The 26,996-nt window shown below is 35.0% G+C and overlaps 1 protein-coding gene across 1 annotated transcript in view; it reads right to left on the reverse strand.

Annotated features, from left to right (window-relative positions):
• LRPPRC (leucine rich pentatricopeptide repeat containing) overlaps positions 1–26,996 on the reverse strand; it is an 85,905-nt gene that overhangs the window by 19,666 nt on the left and 39,243 nt on the right. Inside the window, exons 23-30 of the mRNA XM_001234902.7 lie at positions 25,853–26,057; positions 18,322–18,446; positions 17,340–17,446; positions 5,454–5,522; positions 5,106–5,196; positions 2,847–2,989; positions 2,647–2,734; positions 128–251 (exon numbers count right to left, since the gene is read on the reverse strand). Coding sequence (XP_001234903.4) covers positions 128–251; positions 2,647–2,734; positions 2,847–2,989; positions 5,106–5,196; positions 5,454–5,522; positions 17,340–17,446; positions 18,322–18,446; positions 25,853–26,057 — 952 coding nt within the window. The remainder of the gene's footprint in view (positions 1–127; positions 252–2,646; positions 2,735–2,846; positions 2,990–5,105; positions 5,197–5,453; positions 5,523–17,339; positions 17,447–18,321; positions 18,447–25,852; positions 26,058–26,996) is intronic.

Genomic DNA, 26,996 nt, shown 5'->3' on the forward strand with positions numbered 1-26,996 from the left:
CTATTGAAAAACATGGACTTTGCTGAAAACAATCCAGAAATTATTTAAAGACAAAAAACAAAACCTCCAGAAACCCTAATCAGCAAAAACTAACAATTTAAATCCCGTAAACATAGCAAAGCCTTACGTGTGCTTCACTTTCATGGCTTCTTCAATACAATCCAGAGATAACAACGCTTTTATGAGGGTGTCATAAGTACGATACTGGTAGTCGCTCTTCCCTTGATTCTTCAGAAAAACATTGTAGGCCTCTAAAAAAGAAAAAAGAGCCCAAATGAAGTATCATATTACTAAGATATTGCTTGTAGAAAGTTGTAATTTTTTTTTTTCACTGAAAAGGCCCCTCTGAAATCCATTCATTTTCTTACATCTTTGAAAGCAAAGCTGCTGGTAACAGTTTGATCAGAAGTGTTCAAATGTATCAACTAACGCATACCTCCACAGAACAAAAAAGTTTGTTACTGCTGGTTTATTATATATGGCTGTCGCTTACATACCAACACAGTCAGCTAGAGGGGGAGACTCAGGATTTTTAAAGCAACACCTAATTCTGGGGTATATAGTTACAGTATCTGGTGCATGATCACAACAGCATTTAACAAATAATATAGGAGGTGATTCCAATATGGGGAGATCAAATTATTTGGCTACGACAAGATTTATACAAAACATACAATTTACAAATATACAGATATTTAACAAGTAAACTACGCTGCGTTTGTTTGACTGATTAACAGTTTTATTTCATGCATTCACAATAACTGTCAGTGTATGAAAAGATGTTACCAAAAAGGAGAAAAAAAATGATAAGCACATTTTCAGTCATTTATTTTCCTGAAACAAGATTATGCAGCTATAAACATGTAGCTAAGACTGCTACCTAGGCTATAACATATAGTAGAAAGTGGTGTGAGGAACAAGTGAGCTTTCACACCTAAAACTGACTGCATTTTTCCTATAACAAAACTTAAAAATATAAATCTCTTTGCTAATTCAAATCTAATCCACAATTACCTTTTAAGCAACTTTTTAGAAATACTCAGACTATCACTACAAATTTCACAGGTATATAGTAAATTATATATAGATGAAGATTGCTCATTTGAATCTCATTGTCACAAGAAGCATCACACTAATGGCACTTAGTACAGTGTGCCGTGGAATTTAAAACCAACATTCCCAAAGCTTAAGTGCTTGACGTTAAACTGTTCTACTTAAAATTTTTCAACCAATAAGCATGCATAAAAACTTCCCGAAATGCAGGCACAGAAGTAACCATGTATGAAGTTAATTATTAATAACACCACACAAACTCTTACACTGAGTTTATAATAGAGCTAATATTGCCATCCCAAATCTACTTTGGACACTTTGAACTATATTAAAAATAGATGAACAGATAATGGATAAGAATATTAGAGTAAAAATTAAGTCCACTTCCATGTACGTGAGACCCATGTATATGAAAGATATGGAGAGAGACACAAGAGAGATGGAGAGATAATATGATTGATGTCTGACATTACAAAAGCGACTGCATTGTCAACCAAAAGACCAATAAAACAACAACAAGATGACATAGAAAAGGCCTGGGAATCCTCCCCCACACTCACTTATCAGTCTGAGGTTAATGCTTGGCCTACTGCAAGGTGCTGAATTCTCTTGCCTGCTCAGAAGCTCAATACCAGCATTTGTAAGGGAGTGTTCACACCTAAATCCGGCGGCTTTCTGTTATTTGAGATAACTGCAGACTAGCTGCTTTTGTTAAGAAAAACGTATGTGAACGGTAATGTTTCTTCCTTCCACATGCAAAAGACTACTTAAATTCTGCTTTTTGATTATTAAAAAACCTCTTTATGCTTCAAGACTCCTAATGCCTTAGACAGAACGAGGATTTCATTCCATGTTTGAATATTCTTTTCCACTAATTGGATGGAGTTCATCACCACCAGTGGACATGATATCAAGCATATATTACTATCAATGACTATAGTCCACAAAGTATAATATCTGTTTCAAGGAAATATCTGTAAATCTTTTTCTAATTATTAGTTTCATGAAGAACTGGAAATCTTTGGTTTTCCTTCTTCCAGAATGTTTTGTTTTACATGTCAATTCCAACCTCAGAATGATGATGAACACGTCCCTGCTATTTCACTTGCGAACCACATAGAGAAGGATTACTATCATGTCTCACAACAACACTTGCATCCAAGCAGTAGATTTACTGGGAACCACAGAAACACCTAAAATTGCAAAATAGTATTTTCATCATTGACCCCACGTACGAATTTAGTTTCCTATGTTTAATAGCTACAATCAGAAGTCTAGAAAATGTGTTTAACTGAATATTATAAATGACAAGCTAGCAACATTTATTTATTTTTAAAATTCCAAACTTCACCACAGACTGACTTTTGTGCACGCATTTAGAATCAATAATTCAGATGACACTTTAAATATTTTTGCATATGCTTCTCACATCAACTTTTGAAGCAGAACATTACCAAGAAACACTGCTAAGTAACTTTGCTAACATACTAGCAAAACAACAGTAAGCAAACATCCTCTGCTCAATATTTAATCAAAATCTAAATCTTATAGCTAAGAAACAGTGATTAGGCAGAAACAGTGGATTCGTCTTACCTCTTGCACTGTTTTTCTTACAAAGCATCCTTATTTTTCGTTCTTCAATATCAGAAGATCCTGGACTTCTCATTTCTTCTTGTCTAGTCTTTAAAACAAAAAGACTATTTAAATTACTGTAATCCTATTTGTTAACATTTATCAATTGAAAGATATATAGTCAGCAGTATTGTTAGCTAGCAAAGTTACACTTAGATTACCTTAGGTACCTCAAATGGGACAACTTGACCATTTTTCTCAAATATATCAGCCAGTAATCTTAGTGTTTTCTCACGAGGAACAACATTTTCTTCTTGAATTTTAGTCCAAACAGCTTCAGCTCTTCTCCAGTCAGAGTTGTTATCTGAAACAAGATTCAAGTCTTCAGAAAAATGCAAATTTAAAGTACACATATATATTTGGAGTCACATTTATGGAAAATACTTCATTGCTTATATATTCCTGCTTCGTGCAATCAACCTGAAAATCACCAATCTACTATTACTCCACAGGAGACGCTAGACGATGGAAACAAACAAGAAACAACAAATAAACCAAATAAATGACTTTAAGGACTAAATTATCCTGATACTATTTTTAAGTCCAGGGTATTATATGGCAGTAAACAGAGGAGGATGGAGAATGTTTGACACCTTTACATGTGCTTGCTTTGGACTTCACAACTATAAAACAGATGCTGCCAACTGCAGCAAATTCAGCCACTGATAGACAGACACAGGGCTTGAGGACATTAAGTAAAATAGGTAGTTGAAAAAGGTGGGTTTAGTACTATCTGGAGAAGAGTATGCTAACAGCGGGGTGAGTCTAATTGCTGTCTTCAGCTACCTAATTGACAGGCCTCAGAATTACTCAGAAGTAGCAGAACTTCAAACCTTGGAACAGGTTATTCTTCAATTTCCAACTCTGGAGGAACAAAACACCTTACTTGACAAGGTCATGATCCGATTTTACTTCAAACTCGTCCTAACTTTGAGAAAGGATGAGATCCAAACCACTCTTTTTCTCTTATTCTACAGCTTGAACTAGATAGTAGCTGTGACTGACTTATAGATTTTAAATTGTGGCTAAAGTGCACAATGACAACCCTCTACTGTGTGCATAGGGCAGCTTTGATAAATAGTTTAAAATGGCTGAAAGCAGGAATGCACATGGTTTTTGTCTTTCATGGTGACAGAAACCCACAAATGTTTTCCACTTCTTTGAGTAGATGGAATTGGTTTTGTCTTTTCAAAGAAGAGTGAAGATTTTGTGTGACAGACTTCGATAAATTCTATCTTCTTAGATTCTCTTCCTAGCAGGCACACTGTCACACTTAGTCACTGCCAGAGGTGAACAGGATGATGGTGGAGAAATAGGAAGACTCCCTCCTGTTGAGACAAGATTGCTTTTCAGGCCAACTCGATTTTTGAGGGTGAACCAGTACGTGCAAAGCCAGAACTAGGTAATGCTACAGTTTGGTTTTGAAGCTTTCTGAGGCTGTTGAGGAAACAAAAATGACAAAAATTCTCTGGCCATTTTTGTGGGGAAATACTCATCTCCTCTGTTTGTGGTTAAACGAAAGAAGGAAGCGGCCTCTCTTGTTGCTTTATTAAAATAAAGGTCTAATAGCACTTTATTTAGCATAACATTGCTCATTCTAGTCATCCAAAAAATATGTGAAGAGCAGTCTAAAATTACGTCAAGCTCAAATGCAAGCTTTCCCATTGCCCAAGATATCAAGTTGTTCAATATCCATACACAACATAAGGTTGTTTAATTTTTCTGAGACACAAAAATCCCTGTAACGCTATTTTAAGATGTCCCAACCATTGTGTTCAACATCCAGTGGAAAGAATGTTTTATCAGACTTAAAAAAGTAGATCTAAAATCTCCAACATGTTTACTTTGTATTATACAGTATGATACACCGAATAACAAAATCCAAACCAACAAAAATATAGAAAAGAAATGAAAAATCACTATAGAAACATTCTATACCAAGTCTGTAACATACAAACAAACTTCCAGTTAAAAAGAGTTCGGCATCCATAACACATAACTGTGGCTGTAGTTGGGGGAATTGTAGTTGGAAACAACCTACCAATTCTTCACATCTTTACTAAAGGCATAGGCAGCTTTAACTACAGTAGACTCCACATCTTTAATGACTATAAAGATACAAAAAAATGGGCAATTTTTCTTCTTACAAGCATTGTAAGAAGCAAAATGGAGAAAACTTTCAAATTAGGAAAGTAAAAAATAGTATAAATCTTTTGTTCTTTAAGTTCTAGAATACTGCTGTGCTGAGCTGTGCAGGTTAGAAAAAACAACCCTGAACTCTCCTCTGCAAGATGCTTCCATAATTGTTTCCAGGCTACTTACTTACGAGCACAGATCACCTCTCCAACTGAAGGCTATTTCCTATCTCCAAACACAAAAGCAAACATAATGGTACATGAAAAGGTTACATGCTAACTTACCACAAAGTTGAAGCAGGTAGTAGTACATCTCATCTCTATCACATTCAAATACATTCTGAGTTAATTCTACCAAGTGCTCCAAAGTCTCCATCTTTAAAAAGAAAGGAGAACATCATTACACCTCAGTCAAACAATTATTTTTCTGTGTATGCGTACTTACATGCTGTGTGCGTTCATCTAAGATATTTCTGTGTAAGTACACAGCAGTGTTTACACAGAGCATTAAGTTTAGCTCTTCAGCCTGTCACACGTCCTTCCACCCCCCAAAAAATCTAACGAAATATTTCAAAACAATCACTCCTGAAATATAATGACAGTTCTAAAGAAGACAAGAAACAAGCCACATACCTGATTACCTGATATACACCTTTTTGCAAACCACTGCAATCTTCCAGAGTGGGCTCTCAAACCAGGAGTCTGCAAAATCATATTTCCACAAGAAAAAAAACATTACTTCACACAGAACATTCTAAGCTGAAGAAAACATAACACATGTACTGATAATAAGTTTACATTTTTTGTTTGGCTTTTTTTTTTTTTAACCTGCAAGAGACAACAAGCTCACAAATAATCAAGTTAAGCTGCATTTATGACACGTATTAAAACTGCAGTCATTTTTGTCAAGACATTTTCCATTTTGGCTGAACAATGCTGTGTCTGCACTGACAAAAAGAATTGCTTTAGAATATACTTCAGATGAACTGAAGTATTAAGTAAACTACATCACCACAGTAAGAGTATTATTGCTATTACCCATATTAAAGAATTGCACCAAGAGTTTCCAAACTGTCTTCACAATGAAAAGATCATATTCCAGATCATGGCGGTATCTTAGCAGCTAGAAAACTGTGCCTCTTGCAGAGGCAACATTTAGTGTCCCTTTCTGGCTCACATTAGTTGTTTTCATGCAGCTATTAATATTAAAACCAACACTGTTTTAAAGCTGCGACATCTTTTGCTATGCTCAGTAAGAAAAACATGAAGGTGCAGTGCACTAACCATACTGCGACCAGCTGCAAATGAAGACGGTAGGTATACTAACTGTAACTCCTGCCCCAGAACAGAGCAAAGGCTTACTCAATGTCCACAGAAGAATTATGTTTAATAGTTAATAAGCCATATTTCTTTTTATTGTTCATTTTCCCAGGTTAAGAGAGCCTCTGCTTGTTCATTCCTTCATTGTTTTGGTTGGGTTATCAGCCACGAAACACACATGTTCAAAGAAGGTTCAATTCTTCGTGAACTCCATTTAGTAGACTACCACATTCCTCCTTCTCATCACCACAGATCTTAACAAATGTATGATTTCCTCCACTGTCAACAGCAAAATTCTTAGATAAACATCAGAAAATTCAAAATTCTTTACAAAGCATGTTACAGGCATTCCATTACTTATGTCCACTGTGTCAAGAAAAATTGATGGAAGAAAACCTGCATGCAAAGCATCCATCATTTTTACCTCTGACACTGTTTCAGGCCTACTTAAATTTACTTTCATTACAGCCTTGTTTAAGCACAAGGATCGTTGACAGCAAGAGATGACTGCTTCCCTTTCAGGTGTCCAGATTTGAATGAATACAACCCAAAGTGACTTCAGGGAAATGTCTTTTCTATCTAGAAACATGTGTTTTGACTCTTGAAGGGTTATAGCTGCTAACGTTATAAGAAGTCTCTGCTGCTGAAACGTGAAGCGCGATTTCCAAAATTTGAATGCAATTTTGCATAAAAGGTAAGAGGCAGCTTGAACAAAGAGCTGTGACAAATAAGGTCTCGGTTCCAAAACAGTGGAAACAATTACTGTTGAAGAAGTCAATTAACCTTCCTTCTTTTTTAACACAGACAAATAATTTATTTCCCTTGTCTTCTCCAACAGCACAATTATTACCATTACAACTCCCTAAATAACTCAGCACCCACGGAAGAAGCAGCCTGTTGAACTTCACTTAAAGACCTTAAAATTTGCTGAAGAAACATGAAACAAAGTGCTCTGCAGAATATATGTTAGGGCATATAATCCTGCCAACTATCCAAACCAGTTTATGCGATCATTTTAAGCAGTGGGTTTTGTTTGTTTCTTATGTATTAAATAGGAAGCTAACTCCCAGTCCCAGTTCCTAAAAATGGACAATCTTGTCTATGTATTTAACTGTACTTACTAACCAACAGGTTATAGAAAAATATTAGCTAATCAGATACTCAGAAGTGGTATAAATTAAACTTTGCTTTATTTCTAGGTACCTGCTGATTTCTCAAATTAGATTTTACCACAGACATTTATGTTTACAGAACCCTAGTCAGTGGTGATTTGTTGTTCTTGTTTTTGTTGCTGTTTTTTAGAGATCCAGCAAGCAATTTCACAAAAAATATGCTGAAAATTAAGTCAAGAATTAACATCTTACACAACAGGCTCTTGAAAATGAAAAAAAGTATGTTGCTTGCATTTGTAGCTAATCCTCTTTGGAACATGGTAAAATTCAAATACTGAATTCACTTACAACTTTCAATATCATTGCTGATCTGAATGCCAATGAACTCAACAGCTCCAAAGCTACAAACTTTTTATAGTAAATCCTTTCCTGTTCAGAAATGATTGATGTGTCTGTCACTACAAGGACAGCTGAGTTATACAACAGATATCCTCGTTTTTCATTTTGAAATTGAGAAGTGTTTTCACATACTGCAGGTCTCAATCATCAAAAGAACATCTAGGTCAGATTAACTAAATCTCCAGGGCTTGCCTGATAGTCCATATTTGTAGCTTATCCCTTACCATCTTAGGGAATTTTAAGCACTGCATTTAGCATGAAGCAGACTTTCTACAGTAGAGAAGACTAAGATGCAGAATAAAAATAAAGCAAGGAATAATAAAAAGAAACAGTAAAAAAAACATGGTACTTCAATTACTTCTTCTATTTTCCCTTTAAAGTTCTGATCCTGACTGTTTGGACAAAAAAATATTCCTGAATGTTAGTTTTCTGATTATCTTTTGTCTCTTTTTTAAAAAAAAAGAAACAAACTATTGAGGGTCTCAAGAAAGTCAGCCAGCATAAAAGCCAGAAAATCTCCAAATTTGCTTTTTTGTTTTTTTACTCTTGGAATAAGAAACAGCAGTATTGTATCAGATAAAAGGGTCACCATGCTTTTCATTCCCTCTCTAACAGTACCTATGGGAGACTACAAGGTGACAGAAAACTTGGCAATATTTTTCCCTCAGCATTCCTCCGTTCTCCAACTAATTCAAGTTCAGTTTACTACTTTCTAGTAAATGATCTCTCTTAACTTTTCTGGTTGCCTCTGAAAGACAAGATGCATTACTCATAAGATCTTCTGGCAAAGGACTGCCTGAACTTCTGCCTGCAGAAAACACACAAAATACCATTTACCTGTTTTCAGTTTAGCTTCTATGAGCTTCATTTGAAACCTTAGATATTTTGTATTGGAAGACAATGAACAGTGGGATTACCTTTTACCCTCTTTCACTTCACACATGATTGAGTGATATATGTAATAATCCCCTGTTCTGCTGCTTTTTTTCCAGTTTAAGAATGTCTTAGTCACATCTCCTATGGGAACCTTCCCATACTTTTGATGACCTGTTTCTGTATTTTTAATACTCTACATACAATCCTACACTAATTTATTCACTGTTTCTATGCCTTCACACACACAGATAGGCAAACTAACCAGAAGGATAAAAATATGCAACATCTTCAGAACTCTTGCCAAGAAGTATTCAAAAAACACGCAAATCCAATAGTCCTCTTGTATATGAGTTGTTCTCTATAACCAGTCACTTCACACAGGGGCTTGAAGGGGGCTGACTGATCACCAGAAATTGTTTTCTGTGTTATCATTTTTATTTGATCTATCTTCTAGTTATTACAGCTGAAAGAAAACAGATTCTCTGGTGAAATGCTGTTAGTGACCTGTTAGTGGTTAGCGAGGAATCTATTCAATGTTTATCTGGATTTTTAGATAATGATTAAATTCAAGTTAGGTTTACATTGGTGTTCTGGAATTATTACAGATAATAGTACAATACTGTTATACAGCTGATTTTTTTTTAACCTTAACAAAAAAAGCCAAGCAATTTACAGAAGGTGTAGAGAACATATCTATTCCCTTTTCTTCACTTGCCTGAAACAACCTTTTTCTACTTAATCACAAAATGTACGTAAGGAAAAAAAAAATGCAAAGAAACTCCATGGCGTTCTTCAGAAAAGGTAGTGTTGAGAGTGTCCCAGAATAGTACCACTTTTGTTACAGCTGGCTTAGGATGCATAGCTATTTGAAAGACATCGAAAATAATTTTTATTTGGCATACATTTGACACAGAAGAGATGGATTATTCACTTGTTTTTAAACTTTTCAGTACTTCCCTCCCACAGACTAAGGTGTGCTGATCAGCAAAATAAGCATTATATACCTTATAAACCTCAGTAAACTTCATCTCGGCTTCTTCACCTAGCCTTGCACAATGTAACTTCACTGTACATTACACTAATTTTAGATTCAAGTTTATCTCTGCTTAACTCTGCCCTTCTTCAGTGTTTTACGCTTTATTCTAAAATGCCTGAATTTTCTTCCTAAACTTCAGCCTTTTCTTAGAGAAATAGTTCTACAGCAATCACTAACCCAACCATTACCAATACTGGAATGAAACAGCCTCATTGTATAAACCCTAGCTGTACTGCACTTTTTGATGGTATTTTTCAGACAAGTAGATCCATACACCCTTCTCTTCGCAGCTGAAAAAGCCAGTAATAATAAGAGACAGCTAATGCTGCTAAGGAAGAAGAATGTTTCATGATGAGTTACATCAACAGCCCTAACAGACTTATGTTACCAGTACCGGAACCAGTTACTGAGATTTAGATGCCAAAGCAATGTCTCACAAGAAAGCGTGTTACTTCTTTGAAAAGACAGCTTTGAACAGACAGCTATGAGAACTGATGTATGTCATTTTTAACAGTTCTCTTCAATATAAGCACTGGTGAAAACAGAACAGTTGATGGGAAGTTCCTAATTTACAGCTAGATTTTTTTCCCCAATTCCACAAAAATTCCATGCAGCTTCAATGTAAACTAGGATATTTTTGCACAGCAGCTTACTTGAAGTTTTTTATACTGTAAACACTGCATACTATGTTTGAGCCTTCCTCTGCGCTAAAACTCTTAGCAAAATTGCTCACTTTTATTAAGCAATTTTACTAAGTGCCTAATCAGAAAGCCAGAGGCACACACAGATAGCTTTTGTACATTTTGGAGCCATCTAGATCTAGCTGATAAATGAAATAGTTAGAGGAATCTTAGACTTCTCTTACACTTCGCACTTACTAAACACTCCTTCACCTTCCAATAGCAATTAGTTTTAAAAGTAAACTGTAGTTGCTTAGTACAATTTGCGTAGTAACTGTTGACTAAATACTCATTATTCTTTTCTCTTGAAAGAGAATATATGCTGCTTTCTGCTAAGCAGACTTTGAGACAAAATAAAGGCAAACTGATTTTCCAAAAATACCAGATGAAAAAATTAGAAAAAGCTTTACAATTTCAGCATCACTCATGACAAAAGAGACTGATCTCTAAGTTTTACTGAAATATCCCTGAGAGAATATTTCTGAGAGAAATCATATAGTAAAATACTATTACAAAAATTCTTCAGATAGTAAGACCTTCACAGCAATAATCATGCTGAAAGAAAGGATGACAAGAAATATGCAAAATCCACGCACAAAAAAACCCACCCAACATCCTCTAGGCTGTCCTCCAAATAAAACAGAGCAAAAATTTGCTTCCATTGCACCATGATGTGGCTTTATGTTGCCCGATGAACCTGAAAAGCATCACAGACTCAGTAGTATTTTCTCTTTAACACAAAGTCCCTGAAGCTAAGAAAGGATTCACAGCTCTTCTCATGATCCCGCATTCTAAACACATTACCTTCTCCCTTTCTGGAAGGAATTAATTCATTAGGCATCTCCTTTGTTTTTCCACTGGGAGCAATGAATTAAATTTAGTTACTCAAAACACAGTCATTTACTTTCTTCAAAAAACAAACAATATTTAGGATCTTTTGAGTAACAGGCACTGGACTAGGAAGAACTTTTTTTTTTTATTTCATACACACATTCACGGGCACAAACAAAATCCAGCTTCAATAATAGCTGTATCAAAGTCCAGTTTCATAAGGAGAAGTAATGTATTTATTAGACTAATAAGACTCAATAATAAGAAAAAAATAATCTTTTCTTCTAATTATAGGGCTCGCATGCCTAAAAGCTCTTCAGCCTTTCCCCTCCCTCCCAGCTGTATACAGTTACTCTAATAAAAGCTATTACACCCCCTACAAATTACTCTATCTCAGACCATCTCTAACTACCGTTCTAATACAATTTGCATTACACTTTCAAAAACGTTTATATTTTGTTCTGACTACCTCTATTCTTTCCTGAAGCAGACCAAAAATGTGTGTCTGTGGGTAATTCCCGACACTAGATGTAACCATCACTAAACCACACATTAAAAAACCTAAATCCTGCTGACACAGATGAAGAAAGCATCTTCTTCCAATAGTCCATCTCCAGAATAAAATCAGCAAGGCTCCATTTTATGATGTAGATTCTTATTAAAAGCAATCTGGATGAAAGAAGGTTGTAATCTCTCAATATCAAGTAGAAATATTATCATTGTTTTTATGGCAGATTAAATCCAATGGCAACTGGTATCTCGAGGTCTGCTGACAGTGGATGTCACAATTCTTTGCTTAAATCTATTTACTTCATGAATTAACTTGACATCTGTTGATAGATATATTCCTGTACACTAAACTCACCTGAAATAGTTCTTTTGTCAGGTCTTGAATTCCAGCAACAAATGCTTTTTCTTGCATTTATTGACACTGGAAACACATTTCATTAAAAATATTTCACAGCTAGTTTGTCCTTCAGTTCTACATCAAAACATCTTGAGATACTAGAGATGGTGTATCATGCCTATTAAAGACGTGTGATACTTTCAATATAAGGGCAGAAAGTGAGAGAAAACTCCACACAAAATTTAATAAAAATTCTGAAGCCATGCACATGGCATTGACATTTCCAAAGGAGGTTCCTCTTGTGCCAGTGAACTGGTATAGGTTGGTTTTCTATTAAAAACTCTGCCATACGGTTCTGTGATTTTTCCCAATCCTAAATACAGTAATCCTCTCTTAGCTTTCATTTGCAGTAAAACTACAGAGCAGAAGAGCTTTTACTGTTTTATTAAAGGAACGACTTTAATTTACTAGCTCATGTGATTTTATCTAGGAAGACATGAAGTATCTGTAAAGAAAAAAAGTCTCTACCAACTCCTAGTTCTTATGAGAAGAGTCCGTAAGCACCTAATTAAAAATAGTAGTGATCTCATATCCTTTTTAAAATGCTTTTCTTTAAACACCACTACACTGCTGCCCAGAGATGTAATGATTATATCAGCACAGTGGTAGTGGAAAACTAGTATTAAGCAAACGCTAATATGTATATTCCCAGAAAAATCTAAAGAAACCAGGTTTACAGGTTCTTCCTCTCATGAAAAGGACATTTCTGAAGTATACTGCAGAAGTAGGATCTGCTTGGAAAATGGCAGCCTTCTCAACAAACTTTTCCCATGGACTCATATAAGCCCAGAAGAAAGAAAAAGATTTAAGACTAGTCTCACTATCTTTTATCATTTCCCTTTTTTTTTTCTAAGTGTGTTCTACAAAATTGCCTTATAAAACATTTTTGTTCACTTTAAAGAAAAAAGAATCATACAAGACACAAGAAAAATAATTTCTGTAAAGAATACTGCCTGTCGTGATAGCCTGAAGCTTCGGGTGCATTCTTTTACAATATTTTACGGTAGTAACATACCTTACATAGACACTGTTAACAATGCTGCATGTATCATCCTCAAGTAAAAGCTTACAGATGGTTTGGTTTATAATTGCAACATACTGCCATTCCAAATTCTACCTATTTACGGTTTGGTGAAGTGTGCAAGTTCGGAAGAAGCTGCTTTAAGCATTTCAATCATCAACAGATTAAAAATTACTTGTAGACTAAGTAGGGATTGATCAACATTTCCATTTCAAGTAATGCAAGTTATTAATAATATAAGATCAATACTCATTAATATTTTCCATTTGCTTCATTATTTTGAATTCCTCCTCTGGGATCCTGATAATAATTTCTGTTTGGTTGCTGCTGGTTTTTACTATTTACGGTTTTGTTTGTTTGCTTTAAAAGACAGACGTGGTATATAAATCCATGATAGTTATTTCACTTTTTGTTTTGTTGCTTAACAGTTACACAGTTAACCTGTAGTTCTGACTGAGGCTGCCTAATTTCAACAATAAATGGTTCCACCACTTGTTTAAAACCTTCCATACTTCAGCAATAAGCATGCAGTGTTTGTTTTTACCTCATGAAAATATAGTTGAGACTTGTGCAAAGCAGATTTAAAGAATGGCATCTTGGAAGTTCTGCGGCAGGACTGAAATTTTGCAACTCTACCACAGAGAGTCAAGCATGTAGACCACGGCATGGCTTAACAGATTAAAAGAACATTTTGATAATAGCATCCAGTATGAATAATAAATGAAAAAGTAGAAGCCTAGAAATATTCAATCATCATGCAGGTGAACTCCCACAAGTAGGACAACTCCATGAAAACTTGCCAGATAACTGAACAATTAAAACTAAATCGAAGTGACACAAAACAGCTACATTGTAATGGTAAAGGTAATTAAATCTTAAAATCTCCAGGTAGTATTCAAGGAAAGTAACAGAACCAATACAGAGGGGAAGGAAACAGATCCCTGAAAGGAGGTATAACACTTGCTTTCTCATTCTGCCCCTCTCCAGGATGACCTTCAGATCAGTCTAACCCTTAGTCACTGGCTAGATCACTTAAATAAAGCAGGAAGACTGACAGTTGACAACAAAGTACACGTAATGGAATCCAGAGTTTCCAGTTCTAGCAACAGGTAAGTAGAGACGGACTGGAGGGATCCAGGAGGACCAGGTTCTGGTAAGTGGAAGGGTCACTGAAAAGAGCACTAGGCAAAGTAACTCTTCCAGACTCTCAGTTCTAGTATCTGGAGCAATGGAGGAACACACGTAAAGAACTACATATAAACACCCTTCATGAGAAAACTTGATTAGGTATTACCAAAATAAGGCAATATTTTAGAAGACAGGCCCAAAACCCATTTAATGGGATTCCACCGTTTCCTTTAGCCTTCAATTTTAATGCATTTAGAGTTTAAAAAAAAAAAAAATGGTTCACATAGTTCTTGTTTTTAAATGTAATTGAGGGCAAAGAGGCAATTAAACTGCCTTTAGAAGGAAGTGAAAAAAGTCCTGCATAACCAGACCTATCACTGTTGACATAGAAGTCATACTGTGTCACTCCAAGTGAAAGCAAGCTAGTAAGTGACTTCATGTCAAGGGGTAAAAAGCAAGGGGTACCTATGACCGCTGTGGTATGATTACCTTTGAAGGACTCATAACAAAATCTGACTTATTAGAAACACAATTAAGAACTGAAGACTAAATCATGCTTTGATGTACTACAACACGCAATCGTACAACTTATTTTTCTGCCTTAGACTCAGAACACCTACCAACATATTCACCTACCAGCATAACTTCAAGCATTCAGTAATTGCCAGGTAAAGCTAGGAAAAAAAAAAACAACCTTCCCTTTACAGAGAAGCTAACCATACCTCATTTGGAGGTCCTGTCTCTGAGTCTTTCTAGATACATGCCGCAAAACAAATGAGAACAGACTTCAAGATCTTAACAAGACAGCCTAGCAACTTCTCAAACTGTTAGCTTATCAAACTGTTAAGTCTTAGAAACTAGCTGCATCTCCCCCTCAAGCCTTCTCTCAGTTTCCCCTTCTGCCTTGCATTGCTTCCAGAGAAACTTGCAACATCAAGCTGCCATGTATTTCAATTTACTTGTTCTAGTATTAGGCACATTTTTGCCTTATCTCCTTTCTATTAATCTATCATACTCTGCTTAAAAGCAGTCTTGCTGCCCGTTCAACAAGCAGATGTACCCCCAGAGCTTTCTTGTTATGACAACATCCCACAACACGAGCTTATATACATGCACGCACAACACATTCACCATGAGAGATTAAGTACATACACAACTTCATGACCCATTTATTTTATAATCTCACTCAAAGCTCAAATCTTCTCTTTCCTTTCCACTACTGTCATTCAGTTCAATTTTAATCAAAGATTTAGATTTAAGAGTTATTTTCTTATCCTGAGGGTTTGAGTTGCAAATTTTTCAAAGCAGCAGGTGTCACTTTCACATGAGCATTCAGTATACTTCTGATTTTTAGAAGAAGCAAAAGCAAGCAGGAGATACAACTTAAATGTGATCACTGATGAGTAAACACATCACTCAAAAGACCATAACATCTCCAGTCTTTAATTCTCTAGCTCGCACAATTTTTTTTTCTAGCTTCATTCCTGTGCCCTTTTAGATACCCTTTATCAACTCCTCAGATACTTCCCTAAGAAATGTTACTACTAAAACCAACTGATCACCACAATCAGTAATACATGATAGAAGTATTTCCTGACAGAGAACCCATGTCCAATATGCAACAAATTCTAAAATGCAAAGCAGCCCCAAATTTGATCATCTTTACTGCATGTTGCACAGCAACTATAAGGAACAGAAAATTGATGGGAAGGTTCGACCTCTACTGCCATACCATCAACATCTGCCTCTGACATTATGGGCCAATATAATAAAATAGTAGGCATTACTTTTGGAGCAGCCCTCATATATTCTTAGCTGAAGCTCTGTATTTCTAAGATTCAGAAAAATTAAAAAACAATTTTTCAACAGCATATACAAAGCTCAAATAAGAATAAAAAATCCTACTCTAATGAGCATAAAAAGACAGGATAAATTTCATTTTCTCTCCAGATACCAGGTGCTGAGATAAATGCTTATATCTGTCTGTGGTTACTAATATCTTATGGTCAAACACCAAATACTAAATACTTCCAGAGATAAACTCACTGTCCTATTCATAACTGCTGAATTGTAGCCACTAATAGAAGTGTTAACAAATTAAATGCCAGGATCTAAGAAATTCTTACTTCCAGTTCTGAGATCACAGATTTGTACCTCCTTGTGCTTTAATCATTATCATAACAGCTGAACTGCTCAGCGTCACCTTCTGTTTGATACGGATATTTCTGTTCTTCTGTACTATTAGAGTGATCTCTAAAAAACCATCTCCGAGCAGAAATACTGATGTTTCAACATTGTGCTCAGCACCACCACAGACAAGCACACAGTTTTTGCAAATGCAAGATTTCTAATGGAAAATAATTCCAGTGGTATCTCAAATATTTTAACAATTATAAAAAAGTATACTGTGACTTAGGAAGAAAAAAGTGAGGTTACAGAGTTGTTTATGTACATAACAAAAATGATGAGGACTAAGTATATTTTTTTCCTGTAAGATCCCTTCTCCCACACATTAACTTGAAAACTTATGCAGCATTTGAAAAACATATGACTGTTAGGAAGAAAAATAATCACAATCTGGGCAGATTCTGCAGCTGCCCCTTTGACTTATCAATTTCAGTAAGCACAATTTCAATCAAGTCTAGATAAAATATACTAATCCTAAATAGACCAAGTTTGTCACCTACCACTTCCTATAAGCTGCTTACTATCCTGAAAAAGAGAGAGAACGAGAAGGAAGAAATGCTAAATTAAATGCCAAACAGTAGCAGACAGCACTTGTTTGGCTGATTAACTTGTAGACAAGCATTACAAATAAATCTGAGCATGGTCTGCAGCAAATTAAATTCCAGTGCTTTTAAGAACAAAGAATTCCTTCGAAAAGAGGATTAGCAACTTTACACCCAGGAATGCCTGTTTAATTTAATTGTTTCGCAATCCGATATTTAATATGCAAATATCATTTTGATATATAACAGCAATTTTGAAAAAGTGAGGAAACAATTTCAATATATAACAAGACTGTTTCTCTTCTGAACTGTAATTATACAAAATAAAGCTGGTCGAGGCTTTTTCTTTTTTTTCATTATTGGGATTGAATTCTATTAACATGAATCAGAACAAGTCTAATTAAAGGTTAAAAACTTTAAATGTTTCTAATTAAGAGTCTGGATGGCTGCACGAATAAAGTAACAGAGTTAAAATGCTACCTCAATAACCTTCCTGGCCTCTTTGTATTTTCCTGTTTGCAAGAAGGCAAAGAAGAGATCATACAGAGCCATCATGTCACCATATTCGCTGCTTATAAAATCTGAAACTGAATGAAAAAAATATTAATTTAATAAAAGAACTGAAATATTTTAATACGCATGCCAAATACTCTTAAAACTAACACTTTCTAAGCATTACAAAACTCCATACAATTATTTATACACAAACTAAAATACATTTTGAAACGTATGAAATGATTACAACACACTACACAATTTGTTGCAGCTTGATGGTTGAGCATGTTTATACTGTTGTTGTGTTTATACTGTTTTTCTGTTTAGCTGCACTACACTTTGAATTATATACAACAAAATACGCAGACATGATGTTCATATTCTGTGTGTCAAGTGCAAATTTAAGATTTCTTAAATACACATATATTTGAGAAACAAACACGTGGAAAAGTGTTTTATATAAAAAAGGCTAATATATTTTTTTTTCTTTAAATATAAAAAAAAGCTGTTACATATGTTATATATATATAGATAGATAGATAAACACATGTAGCTGATCTTTAAGAACTTCTTGCTACATTACCCAAGCATTAGGTTTCCTGTGCACTTAAAATTAACAACAGTTTTTCAATCTGAAGGATGTAGACATCATTTAAATGCTTTAAAGTAACATAAGGAGACATTATTTTTGTTCTTTCCATTGAAAGAAATGATATACAGATTATGGAAAAAAAAAAACCTTCCAGAAAACTTCATAAACTGGATCACAGAACTGTAGGAGCAGGAAGGGACCACCAGGGATCATCAAGTCAACTCCCTGCAAAGGCCCCCTACGGCAGGCTGCACAAGTAGGCATCCAGGCAGGTCTTAAATAGCTCCAGAGATGGAGAATCCACAACCTCCCCGGGCAACTTGTTCCAGTGCTCCCTCACCCATAGTAGATGATACGAGACAACATGCAACCAACCTTTTCGCAGGAGTTCAGTATCTCCTTTTTCTATCAGTCTACAGTAGATGTTATGAAGCTGAAGAATTTTACCATGCTTCTTATAACAGTCCATTAAAGCTTCCAGAACAGCAGGCATGTCATCCCTTGTGGAGAGAAACAAAACAAGAATAAACAAGTAGTCATTTCAATAGCAAAACTTAGCAGCGCGTGGACTTCAATCTTAGAAAATTTCAAGGAGAAATCACATGCAAGCCATAGTTATTTTTATGCCATGGTTATTTTTAAGTAACTGGCAAAGTTCTACTACAAGTACAATATACATGATAGCCAAATAAATGAAAACAGATTTACAGTTTTAAACTCAAACCTCGCAGCTGTATAATTTGAGTGCGTGACCACTACTCATGACAAATTAACCAAAGGTGTGAATACTCTGCATCATCATTACATGCATTTAGTTTTTGAAATACAATTCGAGTTCTGCCAAATACTATTGTGAAAAAATACCAATTTCACAGCAATTTAAGTTTACATGAGATGTTTTTCTTGTTGACACATAACATTGTGCATATCCTATTACCTCCAAATGTCTTTGTTCAGACATTTTCAGATGATTTACAAACTCCTTAAAGTTTTTCCACAGAATTTTTATTTCAGTATAAAACTTCAGAGTCAGCCAAGTTGAACAAAACTGTTTAGATTGCTTTACACTTTACACTTTTACAAACCAGTTATAAATCACCAGACTGATTCCCATTCGTTTTCTTTCAACACAACCACAGGTCGACATTTTTCCATTCCATGTAAAAGTCATAACCCAGTGCATATTTTCTGTGATGAAAGTGTACTTCTCTTTTTGCACCGAATTTAACCATAAATTAACATATCAACATGTATTTTATGCTGACCTACCCATAACAGATAAAGTCACGGTACTAGTAAATCGGTGCATAAGATACTGACTTCCTTAAATGCAGACTTATTCACAAGTCTTCATACTGTGAATACTCATAACAAGTACAATATTTCCATTTTTGTTACCTTAATCCATCAGTCACATTTTTCCCCAGTATGTGTACAGTATTAAAGCCTTCATAATGTAAAACTGAAAAGCCATAAAACCAATCAGATCTGTAATTTAAGAATAACCAGCAAATGCAGCTTTTAACATGGTGCATTTAAAAGAATGAAATCACCTTCTGCAGGCCATTACTGAAAAGGATTACAAACCAGTCAAAGACAAGGACAACCACTGACAGTGACAAAACAATGTGTGGTTACTCTTTGAAGTGAAAAGTTTAAACTGAAACAAATAAAACTAAGAAAACACACACAAAACATACTAAGTAGACAAACAGTCAATAAAAGTGAATTTTACATTTCAAAAGGGCTATCAAATTCAGGGTGATAGAAAGTAGGTGAGCTTAAAAAAAAAGTCACTCAATAGTAGCAGTTGAAGGCTATAATAAGTGACTTGAGATCAAGATTTTGCATTCCCGAAGCAACTTTATTATCAATCAATTCAACCTTAACAAATTAAGACACTCTTTAAAAAAGACAAGACAAAATTCAGATGCCTCCTCTTTGTGCATTTCTTGTGCAGCACACATTTTGCTTTTTCAAAGAATGAACTTCCTGGACTACTACATGCTACTATCTTTATCTAAGCTAATATTTTAATCTTTTTATTAAAGAGTAAAATACAGAAGAATTCATTTTGCTCAGCAATACTGGTGTTCTGAAAATGAACTCAAGATGACAGATTTCTACCTTATCCCCCTTACTGAGCCCTGTTTACAGTGCATCTTCTGGCACCCCATGAAGTCATTTGAATTTTTGTCATTTGGGGTGAAGACTAAATTACAGGTTAATTTCAAAACTGCAAGTAGCTGTTGCAGGCTAGATTACTGTCATAAAAGAGAAATACTATGGTAGTTACCACAGACAGATATAAAGCTTTATATAATCAGTATTTTTCTCCTACTTTAGATGCAAGTTCAGTTAACAACTTAAAAAAAACACACAGTTTTGCAGAAAACCGCTCACTTTGTAAGGAGGCACAACAACATTTAAACATTCAAATGAAAGTTTCCAGTGATAAAGCTAGCTTTTCAGATTGATGCTCAAGCAGCCATAGTATTGCCTCGGCTGCATTCCTAAAGGATTAAAGTGACTGTTTTTAGGTCAAAGCTATCAATAAATGAATGAATAATTGGAATGTCATTCAAACGGGAGCATTAAGAGTTTTCTAGTCTTTAAGTGTGTATTTCTGGAAGCATTAATACTGTATACGCAGAGAAAAAAATGTCAGTAAAGGACTGAGATTACAAAAATGGAAATACTGTACTTGTTACTGGTACTTACTGCACGTAGGTTCTCAAATAAGTCTGCATTAAAGGAGGTCAATACTTTATACACTCATATACTAGACATCTGGTTTTAATCTATCAAAATCTGACATTTGTTCTGTTGCATTCCAGAAGTAAATAAATAAAACGAATGAACAACCGAACAAATATAAAACAAATGTACAACAGTTCAGTCTCTAAGAAGAAATTATTAGTACTACTATTGCAAGGATAACAAATACCCATCTTATGCTTGTACTTGAATTAATGTGATTTACTTAACAACTTGCAGTATCTCACAGCTGTCACAAACTGCAATTAATCCTAGGTACATCCTAGGTACAACTTTTGTAAGACAGTCCTGTTAGAAAAGCACAATGAAAATTAGGAACCTACTAGAGGGTTCAAATTCCAAGTGTAGGTAAGATTTTAGTGCGTTTCTTGTTATGACTCACTAACTTTAAAAAAAAAGCTGCACAAAGAGAAGAATGTCTGCATTTTAAGAAAATGATGTTTAGGCATAAGCATTTAAAGCTAACAAATAGCTGAGCATTTGAAAATACTTGGCAGTCTCTTTGTAGAAACTTATGCATGCCAAATACCCTTTTATCTTGCCAGAGAAGTACTTACTACACCACTAAACTAAAAGCCCAGTCCAAAATTACTGTTTAATTTCTATGGATCAAGTCACAGAAGAAATAATGTCCGTGTACTCACTGCCACATTGAAAAATCTGACTTTTAGTGGCAATCTGCACAAACGTACTGTTTAAAACATGAACACATAATCCATGCCTCATTTTCAGGTGGCCAGATTCTACAGGTTTCTTTCAGTTACTTACAAGCAGTATTCTATTAAAGGCTAATATGTATTACACTTCAGATTTTGTTGTATTTCTCCCCCTCACCGAATTGCATTTAAAAAACTGATCTATACTATTATTTCCAAGTGACAGGAGGAGCCACAGTCATGACTGTATTATGCTTGCCTCTTATACAACCCAGTTAAAGTCCCAATTTGTCATTATTTTTTCAACTAGAGTTAGGATTACTTAAGTTTTTGGATTCATTTGTTTTCTGCTTAGAATGCCTATGAAGTCCAAGGCACTACGAGCACAAACCTCTAAAATATCTGCATGGGCAGTTTTACTCACACGAACCTATCAAAGGAGACCAAATGACTGAGAAGTCTCCATGTTTGCAGAACACACGCTAAAGCAAGACAGGCTGTAACATCACGCATGGATATAACATCCCCCTTCGATTTCAACACGCCACTCCCCTCCTGCTTCAAGAATGTAGCATTGAAGCTAACCCTTTTACTTGCAATAAACAACTTTCCCAACCGGAGAGTCTGTCTGATAAAAATAAGACTCCAAATATTGATTTTAATTGGAATGAAGTGCTGCAACATTATGCATAAAGCTTTAGTGAAGTGGCAATTTACCTAAGGGGTTTACTGATTGAAAAGCTCTCAAACCTGAAACCGCTAGAGAGGTAGAAAGAAAAAAGGGACTCTCTGGGGTGGGGGTGGAGGGTAGACTAGTAAAACAAATCCCTCTCTGCAAATCTGAAGCAGATGTTAGTGTAGAGAGAAGTCAATTCAGCAAGGTACAATCAGCTTTACAAAAATTATTCCGTTAAAAGAGAAGGGGCTCTTGAAAGAGCTAAATGTTTTTCTGTTCATTTGCTATACTAAGGAATCTTCAAGGAGACTGGTGTTGCAATTACAACTAATCCTCCCCAAAAAATTAACTGTGTTGAAGGCTTTGTAATTTCCCTAGGTACAATTTAGCTGTCACTTACTTTAAAATTTACTCAAACATGCGTTCCGAACAGCACTAACTTCACATGTCAAGTGCTTTCCAGCCAATTGAGTCTAAACTGGAAGTCGGTGTTAAACAACTGAATGATTAGACAAGATAGCTCATTTCCCTGCTCTTTTGTTCAGAATAAAATGCCACATTTACATTATCAGACTCAACAGGATTTTCTGACAGTGGGAAAAAAAACCCCAGTGAACACTGTCCGCACCAAGCACATGAAGCCTGTCATTTACCAATCATCCTTCAAAAAGCAATAGCCATGAATGTAACTTAATTACGACCCAATGATCCTTGACGAAAAATCATCTTATCACTGCCCTGTCCCCATAGGGCAAATGAGACACTTTTGTCCTTTGGCACTGATGATGCTAAATTCCTAATTGCAATAATGGAGTAAGAGAGCCAAACATCCTTAATTTCATTGCAAGACATAAAGAGTTTTAATGCAAATATTTGAAATAAAGCTGCTACAAATTAGAGAAACTGTCCCTACCAGGGATGGCTTTTCTCTAAAAATGCCTAATTTTAGAAAATGCCTATTTTAAAAGTAAATTTAAAAGTAAATTAACTTATACGTGCTACAGGATTTTCTCAAACAGAATCGTAGGTGAATTTAACTCTGTGAAAACAAAAGAAAAATTGTCAAGACACAGCATTCACACTGACTGCTACATAAGAAACCAAGTAAATATGGCTTTATGTGAAACTAATCACAAACCAGCACACAATGCTTTAACGGATGGACAGTGCTGCATCACAATACATTGATCATTTTTAAAGAAACACAATCCAGCTGTAGTCTTTTGATGTTTAAAAATACAGCTATTAACCACTTGTGTTCAGTGACTTAAAACCACATAATATTTTGTTGATCCAGTCTATAATATGCATAAATTTAATGGCTCAAGATGTTCTGCTTTGTTTCTTTCCCCAGAGGTAATATTTTACAAAAGGGAGCACTAATAAAATTATGTTAAGATGGGAACTGCATCAAGTTTTTCCTGAGGTAAAGTACTCCTATTTTTGGTTGTGTCAAAGTTGGCTTGCGCATCTTTCTTGGAAGAAAAAAAATACCAGTAATTATTGCATCCGTTTATTTCTTCTCTGGGAAATAGGTACTAGCAAAGTACTGTACATTACAAGAGCAGACAATAATCAACGATTGTTTTTTCCTTTTCCATGCTCTGCTGTAAAATCTCATTTTCAACATGCATTGCAATTTAACAAGAATTTTAGAAAAATTATGGCTATGTACAGAGAAGAGGGGCACATGTAAATATTTAATCCTACAATTGTCAAAATCTTCAAAAGGAAATCACAGATTCCTTTACAAGCAATTAAAAAGTTTGAATTAAATTAAGAACACAAAACACTAGTGCAACCAATACTGTGCAACATGAAAAACGTTCCACAGCTAATTTCAGAGGCATGCTGACAACCTGCAGCTAAATGACAACATTTCAGTATGATACCTGAGCTGTAGGATGGCAAATAGTAAGCACTATTGCTGAAAGAAATGACTAACGCTTACTTCAGTCAATCAGAACTTTGAAAAACTCTTAGCACTTCCAACACACACACACACAAATTAGTAAAATGCAATTATTCTTCCCAAGGTAATTGTGCAGAAAAAAAACTTTTCTGTTTTGTCTCTTCACTTCTAAGAAGGCAAAAGAAGAGAAAATGAGCTTTCTTTGTATTGTACCTATCTATCTACATAGGACATATATTAAGAGTTATACAGGTAAGTACCAATGACTCCGTAGTCCTACAGTTCTACAGTATGGAATTATTTTCTTCTTGAGAAGTTTAGTCTCAAAACTCTTCACTAAAAATAATAATAAAACAAACAAGAAAGAGATATTAAAAAGTCAATTTTTTTTTTGAAGTTTAGCAAATCATTTATAATCCAAAATAATGAGGAAGCAAGCTAAAACAACATCTTCACTGTCTCATCTACACACGATCACATCACATCACCATACACTACCTCAAGTGAAGAGAACCCAGTACTACCATGTACAACTCTACATGTCAACGTACATAAAGCAATTACGTAAAAGCAACCACACTTACTGCGCACTATAAAGCATATCAGATATTTTTCCAACACATTAGTTACATATGACTGCAGTTAAATTACTTTCACAAACATCTGCCTCATCTCATGATATAATCAAGGCAGTGTTGCTGACTGCACCCTGCATACTTCTGTTGACCAATCCACTAAAATTCTATTTTCAGAAAAAAAAAAATGTACCAACAGGAATTACACCTTTTTGATGAGAATTTTGAATGCAGAAAATATATTTTTGCCCATATTTACAAGATCTAAAAATCTCAATTAACAATTAAGAAAATGTTAATATGCATCTTTGAGGCTGACTTACATGCACAATACTATGAAATATTCACTTATTTCGTAGGTATGTTATTATATTTAATATTAAATCAGTAAAATTTGATAAACACGAAGCACACTGCAAGAAGCTTATCAGTCACTGTAGTTGGGAGACATTAAAATTGCACGACAACATACATGATATATTAAGAAAAAAAAAGGATTGTGCATGCAATAGGGAAAGTTAGAAGTGATTCTTAGCCCAATTTCAGAAACCACTTGTCATATAGTTCTTATATACATTAATTCAAATATCCTGCACCTCAATGAAAAGGTTTAGCATAGAAACATGACACACGAAATTACAGATACTTCCTGCCAGAATGAGTGCATGAACCTCCACTTCCTGTCGGAACAAATGCATGAGCTTCCTTTTCTACATTAAATGATATTAAAAGCATATGCAGAAAAAAAAAATCACAGTAGACAAACCAGACAGTACTTTCCTTCAATTTTAAATTCATCACCCACCAGGCAACAATGTAAAATTATCTGACATTCACAAATTATGTGATTTTAAAATATTTCCATGTCCAAGAAGGGCTCTTCAATTCACCTGAGATCTACGGTATGGTGCAGTAAAATAATGGTTTTGATGGGAAAATGCATACTACTTAACCTCAAGAGCTAAGTATACCCATCATACTCTGTATAACTATCTTGTCAAACAGACCTTAAAACCAACTTATTTGCAAGCGTATTTCAATAAGCAGCCACTTCACTTCTGATGTCCATAAAACATAGCCATTGTTCCCATATCAATATCACAATGTGATGCACAACTGATGAAAACCAACTTACCTAATTTAGGAAACCATTCATTACTACTCCAAGATAACTTAAAGCATTATAAGCATGTGAATGTTTGCAGACATAAGCACTTTCCAACATGAATGCTACTATTTATAGTGTTCAAAGGTCATTTTAACAGAAGTATCATTACTTAATTCATCTACAGCCCAAAACATAGCTTACTTTTCAAGGTGAACTGTAATCAGAGGGGAATAAAGGGCAGCAGTTTCTGCCAAGCCGAGGTTCACAATGGTCTCATGTAACCGATTCACTGTTTCAACTTCACCTCGGATGGCAGCGGCATTAAGAAGGCGGAAAAAAGATGCAACCGCTCTTTCTGAGATCGGAACGTCCTTCTCTTTCATCTCTCTTAGAACGTTAATAGCATCTACAATGAAACAACACAAAAGACCCTTAGGTAATTTCATGTAGGGAAAACAAACTGCTATTAAAACAGCATTTCAAACCCAGCAGGAATGTAAATTCTGGTGTATAATGCCGATTTCAAGTTAATTACTACTTGCATTTCTAAACGAGACTACAATTATAAATCCACAATAGCATGGTTTTATCATTTTGCTGCAACTTTGACTACAAATTATAGATAGGAACTGTGTGCCCACTCTGCACCACATAACCCTGTATAGTCTGCCCTATAGCTGCAAGATTCTACTAAATGGATGCTTTTATCGTTCAATGCTAACATCTGCTAAATCACTCCATTGTTTCTTCAGCAGATGGCTTGTCACGAGGCCAGATAATAAAGATATGTTTACACTGTATATACAGCCAGACTAATGGTCTGATACCGATAGGGCCTGTTTGCTGTGTCGATACTAATTAGCCAAGGAGAGCCAATGAAAGCTTTCTAACAGACTGCATGTTAAAACATTAGGTTCATTAAGCTTCATTAGTAAGGCAGAAACAAACATTTTGGTATATGGAATAAGTGCATTTTTATAATGTTCTTAATTATTGCATAGAGAGAATGTTTTGACCACTTTACATTTGGCTACATTTATGAATTGCTTTATTTTCTGAGGGACACTTACGCTCTTAAAAGCAAGCTAATCTTTTCAAGCTGCTTTAATGTAGAGGTAGCCATGATCTGATTTGTTATTATATGGAAAACATCAGCTTTGTTTATTATTTTTCTAACATTAAGACAAATTTCAGAGAAGGATCTTGCAAGAAAAGGTATTAAATTAGATTTTTAATATTGATGTATAGCATTTTGGATTCAATATGTTATGCTTTTATAAGCTTGGATTGTGCTTTTATTGTGCCAGGTCTTCTACAGAATCATAGAACTCAATATACAGAATCA

Source organism: Gallus gallus, chromosome 3, assembly GCF_016699485.2.
Source record: "Gallus gallus isolate bGalGal1 chromosome 3, bGalGal1.mat.broiler.GRCg7b, whole genome shotgun sequence".
NCBI lineage: Eukaryota > Metazoa > Chordata > Aves > Galliformes > Phasianidae > Gallus > Gallus gallus.